Raw genomic sequence first — 20,624 nt, 5'->3', positions numbered from 1 at the left:
TGAGATTTTTAAGGGGCACGGGGTGAGCAGTAAGGTCTGAGTCGGTCTGTAGTAATCAAGTAGGGCACTTATAGGGGTCTGTAAGGGATTTACAGCGATGTGAAGGCCGGCACTGCACACACGAACGGGGGGCGACCAGCACCACGCCCGACCGCCTTTGTCTCCCTTCGTGGCCTTCTTTACGCACCCGACCAATTGCTCATTCGAGGCTGAGTCGACCTAGAGGGGGGGTGGGGGGCGGTTTCAGAAGAACACCGCCACGGCGTGGCCCGGCATTGGCTGAGAAGCACCCACGCCCTCCACGTGTGTGTCTGTGTGTGTGTGTGTTGGTGTGTCTCTGTCTGTGTCTCTGTGTGTGTGTCTCTGTGTGTGTGTCTGTGTGTGTGTGTCTGTGTGTGTGTCTCTGTGTGTGCCTCTGTGTGTGTGTCTGTGTGTCTCTGTGTGTGTGTGTCTCTGTGTGTGTCTCTCTGTGTGTGTGTCTCTGTGTGTGTGTCTCTGTGTGTCTGTGTCTGTGTGTCTCTGTGTGTCTGTGTGTGTGTCTCTGTGTGTGTGTCTTTGTGTGTGTTGTGTCTGTGTGTGTCTGTGTGTGTGTGTCTGTGTGTGTCTCTGTGTATGTGTGTCTGTGTCTCTGTGTGTGCGTGTCTGTGCGTGTCTGTGTGTGTGTCTCTCTGTGTGTGTGTGTCTGTGTGTGTCTGTGTGTGTGTCTGTGTGTGTCTGTGTGTGTGTCTCTGTGTGTGTGTCTGTGTGTGTGTCTCTGTGTATGTCTCTGTGTGTGTGTGTCTGTGTGTGTGTGTGTGTCTGTGTGTGTGTCTGTGTGTATGTGTCTGTGTGTGTGTGTGTCTGTGTGTATGTGTCTGTGTGTGTGTCTGTGTGTATGTGTGTGTGTCTCCTCCCCAGGGGGCAAACTTTCCTCTCGCCACCCCCACAGCCTCTCCCCCCTCTCTCGCTGCTCTCCACGTCAGCCACAAGCGAGCGTCGCCATCTCGAGAGGGGGCCACGATTCGCGAGTTCTCTCTCTCACCTCTCATCTCTCTCTCACCTCTCATCTCTCTCTCACCTCTCATCTCATCTCTCTCTCTGTGTGGAGGCCTTCTCTCTCATCTCTCTCTCATCTCGTCTCTCTCCTCTCTCTGCCAGCAGCGCCACGCTTCAAGCGCGTGGACTTCTTCCGCGGTTCGAGTGCGATTTTAACTTTGCTCGAGATGACGTTTTTGTTGTTGCAATTGGCGTTGTTCGTGCAACCACACGCTGAGTGTACACACACAAAACACAGACAACACACAGTACACACATACCTATACTACACACACACAGTATACACACAGACAATACACCCCCAGACAACACACACACAGTACACACATACCTATACAACACACACACAGTACACACAGACAACACACAGTACACACATACCTATACTACACACACACAGTACACACAGACAACACACAGTACACACATACCTATACTACACACACACAGTACACACACAGTACACACAGACAACACACACAGACAACACACACAGTACACACACAGTACACACATACCTATGCAACACACATACCTATACAACACACGCATAGTGCACACACATACGTGCATGGAGTGTTAGTTGCAAACACAGTACACACACACACACGTGTACCAACACAAACACACACACACGTCGTACGCACACGTGCGAAATAAGTTCAGCATACGTACAGAGTATCAGTCTACAGTACACACAGTACATGTGCATCGAGTGTTAGTGTACAACACAGTACAGTAGTAACACACCGATACAATAGCAAACGCTCGTCACCACGTGCCAGGCTAGGTGCACCCATACACACGCTGTTTTTGCAACGTTACGTACAGATCTTTGCTGTTGTAACAAGTGCCACGTGCTCGCGTTTAGTGGTGGGGCAGGTGCATGTCCGTGCTGTTTGTTGTAAGAATGTAAGGGGATGTGAATGTTAAACTATTGCAAGCCACGTGTTGTGTGTTCGTGAGCCACTAAGACACGTTACGAACGCGTATAAAGTTATGTATTGTGCAGAAGTACACAAAGTATGCACACACATAAACTCTATCAGCTACTATGTATATACACACACAAACGACTGTGCTGTGTTATACACGATGCATGTACTGTGCTTGACACGTGTTAATTTGTTCTTTGTATGTTACAACTCTGATAGTGCTGTTTGTTGCTGGCTGGCTTTTTATGCCCACTACGTACACAGTTTACACACATCATGTACATCATACACAGTCATATAAACACACGCGTTCTGCACGGGATGCAGTAAAGATCGTTATTGAACTTTATTAACCTAACCGGAAATTCACTCATTCACCAGTTCACTTTCACCATTCACTAACCCACTCATCCACCCCTTTTTACTTTTCCCATTCACCCATTCACTTACCCAAAATACCTCCACTCACCAACTCATTCACCCCCTTCATTCGCCCACTCATTCAATTGGCCATTCACTTACCCCACTCTCTCAGCACATCCCTTCACTTTTACCACTCATTCACCCCCTTCACTCGCCCACCCACTCTATCATTCACTTACCCACTTGGCAAACCTTGTTACTATCCCACTCACCCTTCACTCACCCCTTCACTCGTCCACCCACCCATTCACTCGTCCACCCACCCATTCATCCACCCATTCACTTTCCCACTCACTCATCCACCCATTCACTCGCCCACTCACCCCTTCACTCACCCCTTCACTCGTCCACCCACCCAATAACTTGCTCACTCCTTCACTCATTCCTTCACTCACTAACTCCTTTACCGTAACTCGCTACCCCCCCCCTCCCAGACCATGTCGGACCAAGCCCCCTTCGACACGGACGTGGTGACGCTGACCCGCTTCGTGCTGGAAGAGGGCAGGAGGGCCAAGGGCACGGGCGAGATGACCCAACTCCTCAACGCACTCTGCACCTCCATCAAGGCCATCTCGTCGGCCGTGCGCAAGGCCGGCCTCGCAAACCTGTAAGCACGGCGACCCTCGAAGGTCACCAGTCCCACGGCCATGGGGTCACACACACCGATGTCACACACCGAGGTCACACACCAGGGTCACACACCGGGGTCACACACCGAGGTCACACACCGATGTCACACACCGGGGTCACACCAAGGTCACACACACCGATGTCACACCAAGGTCACACACACCTGAGGTCACACAGACCGGGGTCACACACCGGGGTCACACACCCCGAGGTCACACACCCCGAGGTCACACACCCCGAGGTCAAGCTATGAGAAATTTTGGTGGAGCGATTGGTCCCCCCGCGATGTGCAAAGTTTCCCCGTGTTTCGAGGACTCTCCTCCACCGAGTAGCCAAGAGATTTTGCGCCACCGCTCGGGATGCGGCGAGCGGTGAAATAAACCTGAATACATTTTCCAAGGTGAACAACAACAACAAAAATTATCTTAGTGGGGCAAACAGTGCCCCACTGGCGAATTGCCCGATGATGCTGGTTGCAATTACCAGCGAAACGTCGTACTCAAATTGTAAATGTTGTGGTTTCGTGCTTCAACACACCGGTGGGCTAAAGCAGTGAACTATTTGTCTTTTGTCAACGTGACACTTTTTTACTGATTGGCCGTGTCGGGTGGTGGAGGGTTACGACACATTTATAAATAACGCGATCTAAACCCAAAAACGTTGATTATGAATAATATTGGTCGCGAAAGCCTGCTACGTGTTAAACTGAAAGTAAAATCTTGTTTAAAATCCATCCGACGAGCCAAGCATAGACGACGCAGTGGCATCGGGAGGATGATGAGACGCAGATATTTGTTTGCATCCATTGATTACCACTTTGTGGGTTTGGCTTATAGAGAGACTCGCTCGCCCTCCCGTCGTAGGAATGTGGAACTTCCATCACTTGGTGGTGGGGGGGGTAAACAGGATTTGAGTACCGCCTCGATCTTCAATCGAGCAGGAATTACTTTCAGTAGTAATTTCTATTATTTTTTCTATTAATTATTATAATTATTTATTTTTTACCTACGTGACTTTCCCGAAAAAACCTAAGAGTATGAATTCTTGCAGTCACGAAAGCTTCAAATCTAGAATTTCAGTAGTAAGTTGTGTCATACAGTACTGCAATACAAGTTGGCCTGATCTGGGCAGTGTTGGCTAACAAATGACCTTTTGACATTGCAGCAGCGACTGTTCAGAGTAAGCAATGGATTGGAGTGAAATGTAAGAGTAATGAGTAACCTCGTCACAGTGTGAAGACCCTCATCCAACAGTGGATTGACTAAGGGACGTGAATTATTATTTACTGTGTTATTAATTAGTAACCAGTGGTAACGTTCATCCACTTGTGTGTGTGAGCATGAGAATGTGTTCATGTTAGTATGTGTGTGTGCATGCTTCGGTAGTTTTGGGTAGCATTGTGGTTAGCATGCGGCGCTACGAACCCGCAGATGTGAGTTCGATCCCCATGCCACGGCTAACGGTGGCGATTATCTGAACCAGTTGTGTACCTCCCCTCCCCTAGGACAGGTTGGCCAAAAAATGAGTACCTGGGTGATCTGTGTGTAAATATCATCATTGGGGAGACAAAGGTGGCTGCGAATGGTGCTAACCCACACTATCTCTCGTGTACATGGCTCTATTGAACTGCGTTATATTATACAAGCAAATATAAGCAGAAGAAATCGGTTCTGTATCCAGTCGTGAATACAAATACGTTCGATTAAACAGCCGATTGGGTTTCCAGACCGATATTATCGAGCATCATTTGTCACAGCAAGGCAACTGTGGATTGCTTTCGATCCTCCTGAGTCTCGTCGGCAGTCAGGCTTGTAGAACAAATGCTGCGAACTTAAAATCTAGTAATCGCCAGATGGTTATTGTTCAGAGCAATTATACCAGGGTGAGCTTGCAAAAAAGGGAATGCCATTCAGAGTTAATGTTTAGAACATTTTCGACCAGTTTAACATTAAACGCATTCAACCGTTCAGACTGTTGCAATTCACTTTTGCAACAACGACAAAAATGAAAGTGAGCCATCAAGTTCTTTGCCTTCTGTGGCATTCAGTTTATTTTAAGCAATACACGTCGAACGTCACCAGCCATCGGCGTGAAGGCGCTGTGTCCTCGCTGCTCACGTTAACACGGGGATGGTGGCCGACTCTTGAGTTCCTGTAACATGCACGGAATTTTGATTTAAAGCTTTCGTGACTGCAGGGATTCATATTCTTGGTTCTTTCAGGTAAAGTCACGTAGAAGGGAGATAATAAAATAATATAAAACAATAAAAATTCTCACGACGTTTCGACTGCAACACAAGCAATCATCATCAGGTGTGAAATCCACAGCAAGAAAATTTTAAAGAAAATCCACAGCATTTTCAAGAAAATCCACAGCAAGAAAATTTTCAAGAAAATTTTCATGCTGTGGATTTCACACCTGATTATTTTTTATATTATTTTATTATCTCCCTTCTACGTGACTTTACCGAAAGAACCAAGAATATGCACCGAATTCCCGCTGAAAATTAGGAAACGTGACGACGCAACCAACCTATTTGTATCCTCGCTTGCGATGAAATCTTCAGATCTCTCATAAGCTCAGCAGGATTGAGCTTGTGTTCTAATTGGGTGGGCAACGGTCATACCCTACAGATGTTGTAGGATGCTGCAGGGTTACGTGGCGAGCAGCAGTGGAATCAAGGTCAGTTGTTGTACTGTACTATGCTCCTGTGTCTACGCTCTCCACCTTAACCAATCCGTATGGTTAAAAAACGCCCAGGACCTTCATGGTTTTGGGGAGACTCGTTCAAAAGTAGAATGACAAAGGGCCCTAAGATGGCCACGTGTATGCATAGATTTCGGTATCTTTGTGCCGGGTAAATAGTCCGGGGCAGTGCTCGGCGAGAGATCCTGGAGCGGTGCTGTTTGTGTTAGGGGTTTGGGTGTTTCCAGTGCGGATGAGTAGTGCGATGACGGTTCAGAGCGGCGGGCATTTCCACAGGACTTTACCAGGGACATGCAACAGCAGTGGAAGGAGGAGAATGACAGGAATGTCGGTAAACTCAAGTCATGTAATTTGCTCGAAGGCAGATTCGTCTAACCCAGGGGTCGGGAACCTTCTTGACTGGGAGAGCCATAAAAGCCAAATATTTCTAAATATATTTCATTGAGAGCCATATAGTATTTTTAACGTATAATAAATTAAATATGTCTTACTTTTAATGCGACTTCTGGTGCTGCATGGTTTTTGCTGATGGCCTTGTAGTCTGGTTCATACGTGATGAGGTTGAGCTTCATGCAGGCGTGACCCGTGAAATTTATTTAAGTATTTTTAAATCAGTTCCAAACTGATTTTTTTTTCAACTCAAAATTGTCTGGGAGCCATATGCCGTCACTGGAAGAGCCATATACGGCTCGCGAGCCACAGGTTCCCGACCGCTGGTCTAACCCGTTTGCACAAATTGTGGGGCGCACTTAGCACAGAGTAGACCAAGTCAGAACATAAAAGTAAAGGTGCAACTAATCAATGATTTGTTCTCTTCACTGCTGGTGGAAGGGCCTCCATTAGAAACCGCATCGGCCCCTTGTCACAATCCGCTGCTGGATGAAGGCCTCGCCACATTGTGTCTGTTGGGTTTGCTTGACCGTATACATCGCCACGTCGGTGAGTGCGGCAGGCAGTTAGACGTGGTGCTCCGATTCCGTTGTGGGGGTGTGCTGACCGCTGCACCACCGCACCACAAAGTAACTTGACAACCCCTCACATAGATTCCTCTGCCCTTGCTGAGTCGGTTATTAGACTCGGGGCTGTGGGTGCAGTTGAAGGGGGTGGGGAAGTAGGAGACGGATGGAATTGCAGAGGTTACATATGGGAATGTGTGTGAAAGCAAGTTAAACCTGTTTCATTTGTACTTAAGCGCTTTGTAACAGCACAGCAGCAGCATTAATTTAGAGTAATTTATTACAATTGCACACTACAAATGCATTTCAGTATCTCCCGATTAGCACGGTTGGCTACGTACGATACATACTAAAGCATTAATTTAGAGTAATTTATTACAATTGCACGCTACATATGCATTTGACTATCTCCCAATTAGCACGGTTGGCTACGTACGGTACATACAAGTGTACACACGTGGCCAAATCACCTGGGAAGTACCCGATCTCATCAGGTGTCATCATAAGCTTCTCAGAATTTAGCCTGGATAGTGCTAGGATGGGTGACCACAGTGCATAAAGCAGGTGCTATAGGCTGCTGCAGGGCTACATTGTCAGTAGAGGGCATTCCAGCAAAGGCCATCTATATACTGCACTATGCAACAATAACTATGCTCTTCATCTCCAACAACCCGCACTGACCTGCTTGGTGAATGATTAAATGAACCCCACAAATACTGTTTTCTTGGTATTTCTCTCACTTGATACAGCTATCGTGCTGTGACGGTTCCACCTGAAGATGGAAGCTTGTGTTGTCTCCGAAACGTCGTGATTTTTATTTTATTTTTCTTTACTTTGATTAATTTTAATGTTTTACCTACGTGACTTTACCGAAAAAACCTAAGAATATGAATCCTTGCAGTCACGAAAGCTTCAAATCTAGAATGAACCTCACAACCCACACAGTGCGAAGAAGCCCTCATCTAGCAGTAGATCGACAATGGGGGCTGTACAACCTGCCCGTCCACTAATTATGCTGAACCCGTGATAATTGTTTTTTTACTCTTCTATCTGGCAACAAAACTGACACCTTTTTTTACAAGGAGTCATGTTTGCATAGACCACAATACCTGCAGTCATAATGCAAACAAAAAACACTAACTCTGATAATGTGCACTGTCCTTGAAGTTGATTGGTCCACACCCGAGACAGCTTTCCTTAGAGCCTAGTCTCACATGGTGTTGGACCAGATGACGCCAAAAGGCGCACAACTCAAAGACAATGTACCATCAGAGTATGAGAGCTCGGGGTAAGCATTTACACCAGTTGGAACCTCATTTGCCAGTAAAAAATATGATCATTGGTTTTTTACCCTTCTATCTGGCAACAAAACTGACACCTTTATTTTACCTTGTAAAAATGAGGTTCCAATGGTATGCTGAACCCATTTATACTGTTGGGTGCATGGAGGCGGTGCGGAAGATTGAATAAACTTGCACTGATGTTTCAACCGCGTACCCAGGGGATAGAATCGAACCGGCGACCTCTGCATTGCGGGTCCAGTATGCTGGACCTCCAATTAGCAGGGTTGGCTACTTATTGCGCGAAAGAAGTTGAACATGCGTACATGCTCACCGTTGCACCACAGAAACATCCGTAATTTCGTGGTGGCGAGATGTTCGCTACCCCGCCTGGTATGCAGGAGGTCGTGGGTTCGATCCCGACCCTGAAGCCTGTATATTTGGAGTTTGCGTGTTCTCCACGTTGTAATATGAATCGCCGTCGATCTATCCCCGCGCAGCTACGGGATCGCGGGCAGCACGAACACGACGGGCGACCAGGTGAAGAAGCTCGACGTCCTCTCCAACGACCTCGTGGTGAACCTGCTGCGGGCCTCCTTCGCCACCTGCGTTCTCGTGTCCGAGGAGGACCAGGAAGCCATCATCATCGAAGCCGAAAAGCGGGTCAGGGAGGGATGACCTACGAAAACCAGAAAGAGCACCCACGTAACACCTATTTTACTGGTCATTGCACTGGCTGACAGTCACTCAGTAGAAATTATTTTAAAGTTATTTTATTGGTTTTTAAATCGTTGAATGGTTTGGCACCAGCATACATGTCTTGCATGATGTTGAGATGTGAACCAACAAGATCCCCCAGAACCTCCGGTTCGGGTCTTTTAGTCACCCCAAGGCCCAGGACCAAAACTCCCAGAGAAAGCGGCCTTCAGTGTGCATGGTCCTCGCCTGTGGAGCAGCTTGCCAGGGCATCTGAGGGCTTCACAATCATTAAGCATCTTCTTGGTTCTTTCGGTAAAGTCACGTAGAAGGGAAGTAATAAAATAAAAAATAATAAAATAATAATAAAATAATTCTCACGACGTTTCGGCCACAACGCAAGCAGGTGAAGAATTCTTCACCTGAGGACGGCTGCTTGCGTTGTGGCCGAAACGTCGTGAGAATTATTTTATTATTATTATTTTTTTACTTCCCTTCTATGTGACTTTACCGAAAGAACCAAGAAGATGAATCCCTGCAGTCACGAAAGCTTTAAATCGAAATCATTAAGCAATTTTAAGTTAAATAAACAAACGTACTTTTTTTAGCTTGCTTTTATTTGGGATACTTTTATAGTGTTATATTTTTTTTATATGCCTTCACTAGCATTTTATTATAACGCAATTTACTTTTGTATGGAAATTGCTTTTATTGTTCTTTTGATTCAGTCTTTTAACAATGTTTTCTTTTACCTGTACAGCACTTTGAATTGCATCTTTTGCACGAAATAGTGCTATAGAAATAAAGACTTGATTGATTGATTGATCAGGGTGGGGGAACCTGCAAGGTTCATGAGCTATAACCCGGCCTGAGACTTTATTTCACACGATTCCGCAGGCAACGTGAGGCCTACCATTTGGAAAAGGCCCGTAAAAATTATATTTGTCTGTAGCGACTGTTTTTTCGTTCTATCACGTGATGTTGGATGTATCCGCTCAATATTTAGATGTGAGAGAGACAGTGCCGCAGTCTAAGTGTGAAGGGGGGGGGGATTGGAAGGTAGAGGCTGGTAAACAACCCCGGAACACAGTCCAGCAGGAGTATTTGTTCAAGACCAGTTGTGGACAATTACATAAAATGGGGTCACGGGCTATATGCAACCCGGGCCCTAATAAAACAACCCACCAGGATGGTCCAAATAAAATCAACCCTAAACGTGTTCACATCTCTGTATTTTGTGTAAAACACCGATGTACGTGAAGGTTTGCCAGCCAAGAAAGATGAAAAGTCTGAGTTTTCTCAAGAAGGAGGAAGCACACCCATTTAGCAAGCGTTTGGCCCATAGACCCCTGGTTTAGTCCCATAATAAAACTAAAAAGCCGCGGTGTAATCCCACGTTGTGTAACGTGTCGCCTTGTGACGTTCACAGGGCAAATACGTGGTCTGCTTTGACCCTCTGGACGGCTCCTCCTAACATCGACTGCCTGGCCTCCATTGGGACCATCTTTGCCATTTACAAAAAGGTACTTCACAGTCAAGAGGTCATCATAGCTAACGATGTCGATCCCACCACACCATCACTGCTTTTCCTGCTGGCACACCCTGTAACTCTCGAACAGTGGAGGGTGTGCTTTTATTTGTGAGTGCGGGACTCTCGCTTGAAGTGACATGGAACTGCGGCGTTTCGGGGTGGTGAAATGTACAGTGGACTTCTGTAAATTTTTTTATATTTGTTTAATTATTTTCGTAACCAAAGGTAACGCTTGTCGCAGGCGTTCACGATTGGAATCCAGTGGCCGCCCCGATTAACGCTGCGAGTGTATTAACCATAAAAAATTAACCCGTAAAAACAAAGTTTTTCACTATAAATCCTTTATATGCTTGGCGGCTAGAGTCCTCTCGTCCTCTGGCTTGAGATGGCTGCCACCTATGGGTCAGATGATTGCCTGCCACCATTAAGCAATTGGTAATTAAATATAATTTATTTTTTCCTAAAAAGTGTAAAATTTTGGAAAAAAAAATTCACGAAAATAAATTGTCACGCACGAGTCTGTGTGCAAAATGTCAGCTCGATTGGATCACGGGAAGTGGGTTAAAAAACGACCGAAAGATTTGCACGGTCGTAAGCGCGCAAGCAAGTGAACTTAATATAAAGGATTTAAAAATAGTGCTTTCTTTTTCTTCACAATTGAGCGGTGTTCTTCATTGCAAGGCCCTGCGTGCGACTGGCAGCCCCTGGTGACCTTTAGTGCGGCCCCTGACGTACAGCCCCTGACAATGCACAAATGTGAAAAACCCCATAATGATGAAAAATAAGAATAGGTTTTACCATTTCTGGCAATAAAACAGGTGTTAAGATGTTCAAACACCAAATAGATACCTTTTTGCAAGGCATCAAGTCTGAATTAACCCCACATACTTGCTGCAAAACATGCAAACAAACGTGCTCTGATAATTATTGATACTGGAAAAAAGGTCCCATAGATTTACCCCATAATGCTGTCAAACCCAATGGTTTCAAATGTGTGGTGGCCCTCACAATGCTGATGTCCCACCTCTGAAAATTAGTGAAGACCGCTGCAGTCGACGCTAAAGATCCCGTGATGGTCATTCGCAACAGTAGGCCATTGTGTGCCGGTGTCATGGTCCGAATTTAAAAAATTACCCCACTGGGATGATGCATAGCAACCATCGCACCCAACTGTGAAACTTAGCAGAAGCCACCTGTAAAAGAGTCACAGCTGAGCTCTTGGGATTGAATTGAGGTTTCGGCTGCCCACGAATAATCTTGGTTCTCAAGTTTAGCGAGTTGGTGGTCATAGTCAGGTCACCAATGTCTGCACACAAAAACGATCATTAAAATTAGTTTCAAACTTAAATTAGCTTCTATTCCAGCTCTGAAAACAAAAACAATATATGGATATGACTGCCATCTGATGAATACCTTGTTGTAGCAGGGAGTGCGGGAAAGAGTTTAAAACGTTCGCTTGAATGTATCTCTCTTTACAGTGTCATGTGTTCTAAAGCGCTCCTATATTCCCGTACTTATACAGCACAGTAAAGCAATTTTCCCATGTTTCAAGCGGCATGTGATTGGAACATATAGACCAACGTTAGCCCAACGTTGATCCAATGGTTCCACATTTACTGGAATTGTGCACGGTGTAACTATCATTTTCTATAAATCTTCCGACATCCGTCCCTTTCACATATTCGTCCATACCAGCGAGTCAGATACGCAAGATTACACTGCACCACCGTACCATACCATAAAACGTTATGCCATTGTGTGTTTTTCTAATAAATTTTTTTTGTTGAATCTCAAACCTATTTACAGAATTTTCAGAGGGACGCTGTCTCGCTTCGCCAATTTGCTGGGTCTATTTGTTGAACCTGTGATGGGCTATCTGATGTAATTTGCTCTCTGCCCTTTATCTTGTTTGTGTCCCGTCCGGCGCGCTCGGACTATAGTCTTGCGACCATTGCGCTGTGCTATGATCATTGTGGGCGTTTTGTTGGGAAAAAAAGCTGAGCTCGTGGATCAAAGTTCAACAACGGAGTGTTGCATTGGTGAGCAGCCAAGGCTGTGCACCATTTAGGGATTTTGAGTGTTTTTTTTCAACTCCCTCTCTTAGTTTGTATTGTGTAACGCTCTCAGCTGTTGTTGTTTTGTAAATGGTGTCTGTTATTTGCAAATATATATTTTGTCACGAAGGCCTTGGGTTTGTGGGAGCTTGCATGACTGCATTGCACCTCCGATTACCACGGTTGGCTACGTACGGTGCGAAAGAAGTTCAACACACATCAACGTTCCACTTGAGTCAAATGCCTTTTAATCGTCGGTAAAGGTTAGGCATAACGGTCTTTGATAATTCCGTTAAAGTTTTTAACGAGTGTATATCATCTGCGATGATGCGTGTATCGGAAAACATGGACAGCGATTCAAGGAAAGGTGGAACAAAAGCTTAAAAGCGCACAAAGAGAAGCGTTGGAGAAGTGCATGCTGGGAATTACACTGAGAGACAGGAAGAGTAAAACGCGTGTACGAGAGAACACAAGTGAGTTGAGAGACATGACATCAACCGTTCAGTAAACGTAGTGATCTTGGACAAGACGCATCACTAGAAAGGATGATGGCAGTTGGTCAAGACTTGACGGTGAAGTGGCAGCCAAAGAAATACCAAGTGTTGTAAGCTTTGGCTGCCAAGGTATGTATGTTGACTTAGGGTCAACGGCGGCGTGGTGTATTCCGCAAATATGCCCGACTGTGAGGGCAGGCACAAGCCGGCGTGAGTAGGTTAAACATTAAGTTTTATAAGGGCACCACGGGGTGACCAGCCCCTCCCCACCCAGCCCCATCCCTCCCACCCCCCAACCAGCCCCACCCTCCCCACCCAGCCCCTCCCCTCCCCTCCCCATCCAGCCCCTCCCCACCCTCCCCACCCAGCCCCTCCCCACCCTCCCCTCTCCACCCAGCCCCACCCCTCCCATTTTTTGATGCACGACGGACGGACACAATAATCCCCTGTGGGCTGGTGGAACCAGGTGGTTCCTACCAGTATTAGTTTTCAAGCTAGATTTGAAAGTGCATAGCTCCCACAGTGGCTTGCGAATATCGGAAGGAAGATCATTCCAGATGGCCGCAGAAGCGCATCTGAAAGTGCGCGTTGCAGTGACCACCTTTGTTTGATGCCTAGCCAAAAAAAAGTGGCCAGGAAGTAGCGGTACAACAGTTGATGGTTTTTATTATGCAGATCTTTGTGTATTACGCCATAGTTCTCTTAGAGGGGTTTCTCCCGGTTCTCGAGCTGTTTACCCCGTACATGAAAAATACTCACCAATAGAATTGACCAAACACCTCTATTCAGTGTCCCCCCTGAAAAAGTATTGAAAGTAAGAGAGGCTTTCCTGGCTAAATGTACAATGTACGGCCCATTTGTCAATACACTGCTGGATGAGGCCCTCCCCTTGCCACGAGGATCGTCCGGATTGTATATACTCCCCCACGCTGATCAGTGTGGGTTGGTGAAGTCGGAAAGAATATATATGGGAGCATGTATGTTGAACTCCTTTCGCACCGTACGTAGCCAACCATGCTAATCGTAAGCGCGGGCAATGGACAACACATAGTATGTTACAACAATACATTTTGGCTGCACTATCCCTTGCTGACAAGCTAGCCTGGGCAAATATAGGCCATTACGATTTATATTATTTACAAATTGACAGTGCAATTCAAGCACTCAACAGCAATTTGAAGTCGGTGATATCACAGGAGGCTGGAACCAGTTTTTAAAACCCCGGGACCTCTTCGTTTGCTAGCTCAGTCCACTATCCTGGCTTTTCTTGGATTTTCTGTTTGCACATAGTCACTTTAAGATGTTTTCTTGTTCATGTTTTTTTGTTTGTTGCGGTTGCACCCGATTCAAGAGCCGAATGGCTCACAGGGCTATACCTAATAAATGAACTTTGAACTTTGATCCAACACGGCCATTGTGAGCCAGCGCCCCCCACTTCTCTCCATCTCTCGCGCTCGTTGCAGACGACGGACGATGAGCCCACGGCGAAACACGCACTGCAGCCCGGCCGCACGCTGGTGGCGGCCGGCTACGCCCTGTACGGCAGCGCCACGCTCCTCACGCTCTCGACGGGACAGGGTGTCAACTGCTTCATGCTGGACCCGGTATGCGACTACCTCGGCGCCCTAGCACACATGCGTATCATTAAAAAATATAAAAATACTTGCAATTATATTGAGCGACCGCAGTTATATTGGAATGAACAAGGACTGTAGAAATAAAGCGTGGATTCCTGAATTGTATTGTTTCGGTTTGTAGTTTCTTTAAGCAGGTAAGAATTCGAGATCAGGATGGTCTCATCTGCTAGAGATACCCGAGGTATCAGTCTGCCAGTAGGGGTGGGGGGGGGGGGGGTTGGGGCTATGATTTCCACGTATTATCCAAATGAGTAATTTTGCGGGAAATTTTCGAATTTGGCAAATTTGGACCCTGACACCAGTTCACAATGGCCTACTCTTGTGAATGATGACGGGGGATTTTTAACTTCCACTGTGCAGCAAATCGCACACAGTATTATTATAGTTGTTGCAACCGCAGAGTAATTATAATCAGGGCGGCCGCGGGATTTGAACCGTGACCATTGCGGAAAGCGATGAATGCGCCACCGATAGGCCACGTCGCCGCCCGACCCTAAGTTGTGACAACTCATCAAATCTCTGGGTGGGTAGGGGGCATATTGTTGACATTGTGGAGAATGTAGCGCCTCTAGTGACTGGGCATGGTTTACTCGAGCCAGCTACATAAAACATATAAGAGTCTAAAATAAGCGATGAATTGGTGCGCAGATACCAGGAGTACAGAGCGACACTATGGGTTGCTTTTGTTTGAAAGGCCTCTGCGGGCAAGCGGGAGAGGTTCGTGTTATTTCGTGTGTCCCACCGCAGGCCATCGGAGAGTTCATCCTCACAGAGAAGAACGTGAGGATCAAGAAGAAGGGGAAGATCTACAGCCTCAACGAGGGCTACGCAAAGTACTTTGAGCCAGCCGTCACGGAGTACGTGCAGAAGAAGAAGTTCCCCGAGGTGCGAAGTTAAGAAAGTGGCACGCTCACTCGCTATTTAAACAATTTTCTTTATTTTACCAGATATGGGCCACTGAGGTATATAACTATTTTTCAGAAGCGACTTGGCCATGATAGCTCAACGAAGTGGCTTATCATGTGGACATTTATAGCAGCCAAATGCTCAGGATGGCAGTGGGGAGCGGTGGTGCGGCGGTTAGCGCGCTACGCTACGGACTTGGTGACCCACGTTCGATTCCCGCTCATGGTCAACACCAGTGACGATCATCTGAATAGAGACACACACAGAGACACACACAGAGAGACACACACACAGAGAGACACACACACAGAGAGACACACACACAGAGAGACACACACAGAGAGACACACACACAGAGACACACACGTGGAGGGCGTGGGTGCTTAGCCAATGCCGGGCCACGCCGTGGCGGAGTTCTTCTGAAACCGCCTCCCCACCCCCCCCCCCAGGTAGACTCAGCCTGAAATGAGTACTGGTGCGGTGTGTATACATCGCCACTGGGGAGACAAAGGCGGCCGGGCATGGTGTTCACCGTGTGCCGTGCCGGCCTTCATAGGTGCTCACTAACAGCACTTGCCCCAACAGTCTGTTACAGCTATACGGGGGGGGTTTTGTCTTTGTCTTGCAGGATGGCAGTTCTCCATACGGCGCTCGCTACGTGGGCTCCATGGTGGCGGACGTGCACCGCACACTGGTGTACGGCGGCATCTTCCTCTACCCCGCCAACAGCAAGAGCCCCAAGGGCAAGGTGAGTCACTCGAATGAGTGTGTGTGTGAATGTAACCTTTGGTGAATGCATTCGCCTGTCTGTTCATCAAGTCCATCTTCTTCTTTTGTACGGCTGATGTAGACGCAGAGCAACAACTACAAATTCGTATTCAGGTTGGTCAAACCAGATAACCGCGTCAGGAGCAGTGGAGTGTATTGCTGCGATGTCTTATATTTGTGGATCGGGCATTGCGTTCTTATTTGTTGTGTATGGTCTGTTCTGGATGATCCCACAGTCGCACAATAGAGAGTTTTTAATTGTCCATTTGTGCATCACGTGTCCGCATCTGCCATGGTTTGTGCGGTGGATGCGGTTTAGGGTGGACCGTGAGCTTCGTTGCCGTTTGTCTTCCCGGTTGGGGGCGATGTTTGCTACGTATCAACCCTCATGAGTGAACTGCGTGCAATTTTTCAAATTAGGACCACGATGCCGGCACACAATGGCCAACTCGTTTACAATGACGTCAGGGAATCCTTAACATCCACTGAAGCGAACCATCCGTATTTTATGATTAATACAGCCGCGGTAAATAACCACAGCAGTCTGCCGGATTTGAAGCGCGAACCTCTGCAATTATCAGCAAACCCAGCTACCGCTCGATCTATATCCACCGCCCCCAGGTTCGTGTCTGTGAAATATTGTGCGTCTTACAAATTGCATTAGTTATATTATAAATGAATACACTCCCCAACTGTCAACACCCCGAGCTGCGCCTGCTATATGAGTGCAATTCCATGGCGTTCAACCCTGTGACGTTCGTTTGGGAAATATTGTGCGTGTTACAAATTGCGTTAATGTTATTATAATTACAAATGAATACGCTGCACGACTGTCAACGCCGCATTCCCTCTCCTAGCTGCGGCTTCTGTACGAGTGCAACCCCATGGCGTTCATCATGGAGCAGGCGGGAGGGATGGCGACGGACGGGACACGCCACATCCTGGACATCCAGCCCGACTCGCTGCACCAGCGCGCGCCCATCGTGCTCGGCTCGCCAGACGACGTCACCGAGTTCATGGAGATCGCGAAGAAGCACGCGGCCAAATAGAGTGCGGAGGGGGGCGGCTGACATCGGTGCATGTGGGGGGCTGATGGTGGGAGGAGTGGATGGGGTCCAGGGCTGGGAGAGGTCCAATCAACCGCAGAGGTGTTCTCTCTACAAGTCTGTAATTGCAAGTAGCTTTAAAATGTAATTGGCGGTTGTATAATTTACACACTCGGGGTGGGGGGTGGGGAGATTACACGAATCGTACACCAATCCGGGTCACTCTTGCCAATGAGACTCTTCTGGTGTCTTGAGTTCTCATCTGGTTAAATAAAGTAAACTTGAAACTGAAACAAAATTGACTTGTGAAGAAAATATGATCGACCCGTTGCGCAGCTGTGAAAAACTTTATCTTGACGACGAATCAGATTTGACTGTGATCACAAAGGTTGTGTTTGCAGATATTCACGCCCAAGTTGTAATTGAAATGTCGCTGTTAATAGTCAAAAGGTCAAATGCATCTTTTGTTGCCTTGGAAAGCTAAATCTTTCTCTGAGCATTTTTCATTCACTGACCAAAGTGCCTTCATGCTCAAGTGAGTATGGTGCAGTTCATAGCATTTATTGTGGGTCCTGAATCAGTGGTTAGAATTCCACATTCCTATGACAGGGAGCCAATATATCCACAGCACAACTACTGTTAACTTTCCACAAAGTGGTACTCCTTTTATAGACCACAGAGATGTTGATGGTGGGTTGAGTTAACGCCCTGTGACCAGGATTTAATTTCGCATGCTTCCAATCGCGCGTTGAAATTAAGCAACAGTGTTTTTTTTGTAAATTTAAATGATTTAATTAAACAATATGGGCTCTTTGAGACCTTTTGTTGAAGTGATTTAATAAAATTGCTTAGCTTGGTTTAGCTATTGTGATTTTGGGACGAGGTATGGTGAATGATTAGACAATCCAATGGTGTTCCGCGAACGATTTTGTCTGTTGTACCGTGCAATGATTAAAACAATGAAACGAAGACCAACAAACAACATTGCTGTGCATATTTTGAAAAATAAATATCTCCTTGAATGTTTTTTTTCTCTTGCCATTTTAACTCGATTGTTTTACCAGTTTTGGGTTATTGGACAAAGAACCAATTTGAAATCTTGTAGAAGTGCGACCTGTCATGTTAGAGAATGGCCCGTGGAAGCAAATATCATAGACCTACCTCTGAGGTCCCTTATCGTGACTTCTGATCCACACAGTATAGGACATGAGATCATTTTCAAGGTTTACACACATTCTGGAGTGAAAAGGTGCCACAATGGTTAGTGCACTGAAAAATGAACCAGGTGAACTTGAGTTCGATGCCTGGCCATAGCTAATGTCAGTGGTGAGTGATCGTTGAACTGGTGGTGACCCCATCACCCTTTCACCAACCTGCAGTTACCAGTGTGGTAACTAGAGTCAAACATGGCTTTAACAAGTGTTGGAGGGTCTTCAGAAAAATCTGGAAATAACCTTAATAATTTTACATTTCCAGTGCTTTCCTGATCATTCTGAAGTTTACTGAAAAAAGATCCGTAATTTATTTAATAATTATAGTCGGGATCCAGATTTCATATATGCACTTGGTATGTGTCTTAGGATTGCCACCTGTTCAGGTTTGACTTGAATTCCCGGGAATTGCCATCTGTGTTTGGGTGGCAGGTATTGCTTTGCACCGAGATCTGGTATTGTGTTGAACTTTATTTACAGTTCACTGCACGCTAGTTTTGATGGACCGAAGCGAAAACAAAAACAGAAAAAGCAGCCTCCACAATGCTCAAATTGGAAAAGCCTGGTGTAGTGTGAGTGAGAACGATCACTAGCAATTGCTCGCATGAGAGGAAGCGTTGGGATCTTACGATGACCAATACCCACAATGGGATCAATCCCCACAGATTGGGATACTTTCCCATAATGAGATCATGTCCATGGTGGCGAGATGTTAACTACCTCGCCTGATATACACAGGCTACCTATCTCAACGGGGGCCCCTCTCATTTCTCCCGACTCACTTTCACTGAAATAGCTACGGATGGTTTTAACCCATATACAATAATTACGTAGGCTATAACTAGAAGAAATATATTATTTTTGTTGCACCGTGTATTGGGTTTAGAGGAAGACAAGCCTCACAGTGACAGTATTAATACAAATATTTAAAGGTACAATGCTCATAATTCAGTCATCATGCGTCTTGTTTTCATGTGCATGTCAGTTAGCAAAAAAGTCTCGTAGTCTTCAGTAACAAACACCAGCAGTAGCGCTGCTTTATTTTACGCTGTGTGTATTTTTATGACATTTTTTTCATTTATAACAATTTTTCTGGCATTTATGGTGGCTTGAATAATCTTTTAAAATCATTTTCATTAACATATCTGTTGGTTCGGTGCCCCCTTGTGGCCGACTAGGCCCCGATGCTTCGCATAACGCCGCATAACCTCGTAGTTGCGACCCTGAGTTTATATCTAGAGCTGTTAACTACCTCGCCTGGTACACAGGAGGTCGTGGGTTCGATCCCAAATCCTGACGCCTGTTGCTGTATATTTGGAGTTTGTGGTTTCTCTCTCCCCTGGGGCCTCGGGGTTTTTCCCCTCCACATTTTTAATCAACATCACGGCGTTTAGAGTATTTGGCTACTGCTATAAACTTTCCAGATGATGATAAGGGGCCGTCCATAAATGACGTCACGCACCTGGGGGGGGGTCAGACATTTGTGACGATGTGTGGCGAGGGGGGGAGGCTTGAGAAATGTGACGTCACATCAAAATGCGTAACTTTAAATATAGACAACACGTTCTACTTAATTAAATATACTTTTTAATAACATCAGAGTGCAGCGCCACATTAAATACGCACTACAATGACAATAGTTTAAAGCGAGTTGAAGATTGTTTTATTTGGGGGGGGGGGGCAGAGCTTTATGACGTCATATTTGAGGGGGGGGTCTGACTTTTTGTGACGCAGCGTGACGAGGGGGGGGGGTCAAAAATCGTCCAAAATCGCGTGACGTCATTTATGGACGGCCCCAAAGCCACTTCGTTGAGCTCTATCATATGTGATAGCCAGGTCACTGCTAATAAAGACCCATATAGTTCAGTGGGCATTTTTCTTAGGTTTTTTCGGTAAAGTCACGTAGGTAAAACATCAAAATTAATGAAAATAAAATAAAAATCACGACGTTTCGGAGAGGGGGGGGGGAGCTCTCCTCCCCCCTCAACTTACTTTTAAGGGATTACATCTTGAATCATTGCCTCACTTGATGCAGCTCATCCGGCTGTGACGGTCCCACCTGATGACGGAGACTTGTGTTGCCTCCGAAACGTCGTGATTTTTATTTTATTTTCATTAATTTTGATGTTTTACCTACGTGACTTTACCGAAAAAACCTAAGAATATGAATCCTTGCAGTCACGAAAGCTTCAAGTCTAGAATCAGTGGGCATTACCTGGTAACATAAAAAAATAGTTTAACACGTAGGCTTTCGCGACCAATATTATTCATAATCAACGTTTTTGGGTTTAGATCGCGTTATTTATAAATGTGTCG

General features: G+C 46.1%; 1 protein-coding gene across 1 annotated transcript; it reads left to right on the top strand.

Annotated features, from left to right (window-relative positions):
- Positions 1 to 929: 929 nt before the first annotated feature.
- On the top strand, positions 930 to 18,123 carry LOC133354302 (fructose-1,6-bisphosphatase 1-like). The gene is given in 9 exon segments (XM_061571057.1): positions 930 to 1,173; positions 2,828 to 3,000; positions 8,466 to 8,628; positions 10,091 to 10,132; positions 10,134 to 10,184; positions 14,204 to 14,344; positions 15,125 to 15,262; positions 15,912 to 16,031; positions 16,909 to 18,123. Coding segments are annotated over 8 exon segments (1,017 nt in total). The 5' UTR covers positions 930 to 1,173; positions 2,828 to 2,830; the 3' UTR covers positions 17,101 to 18,123.
- Positions 18,124 to 20,624: the final 2,501 nt, after the last annotated feature.

Source organism: Lethenteron reissneri, chromosome 46 (assembly GCF_015708825.2).
Source record: "Lethenteron reissneri isolate LAM-NWPU_2019-01 chromosome 46, ASM1570882v1, whole genome shotgun sequence".
Classification (NCBI taxonomy): Eukaryota; Metazoa; Chordata; class Hyperoartia; order Petromyzontiformes; family Petromyzontidae; genus Lethenteron; species Lethenteron reissneri.
The sequence above is the reverse complement of the archived record's forward strand: the minus strand, read 5'-3'. Positions and strand labels throughout refer to the sequence as shown.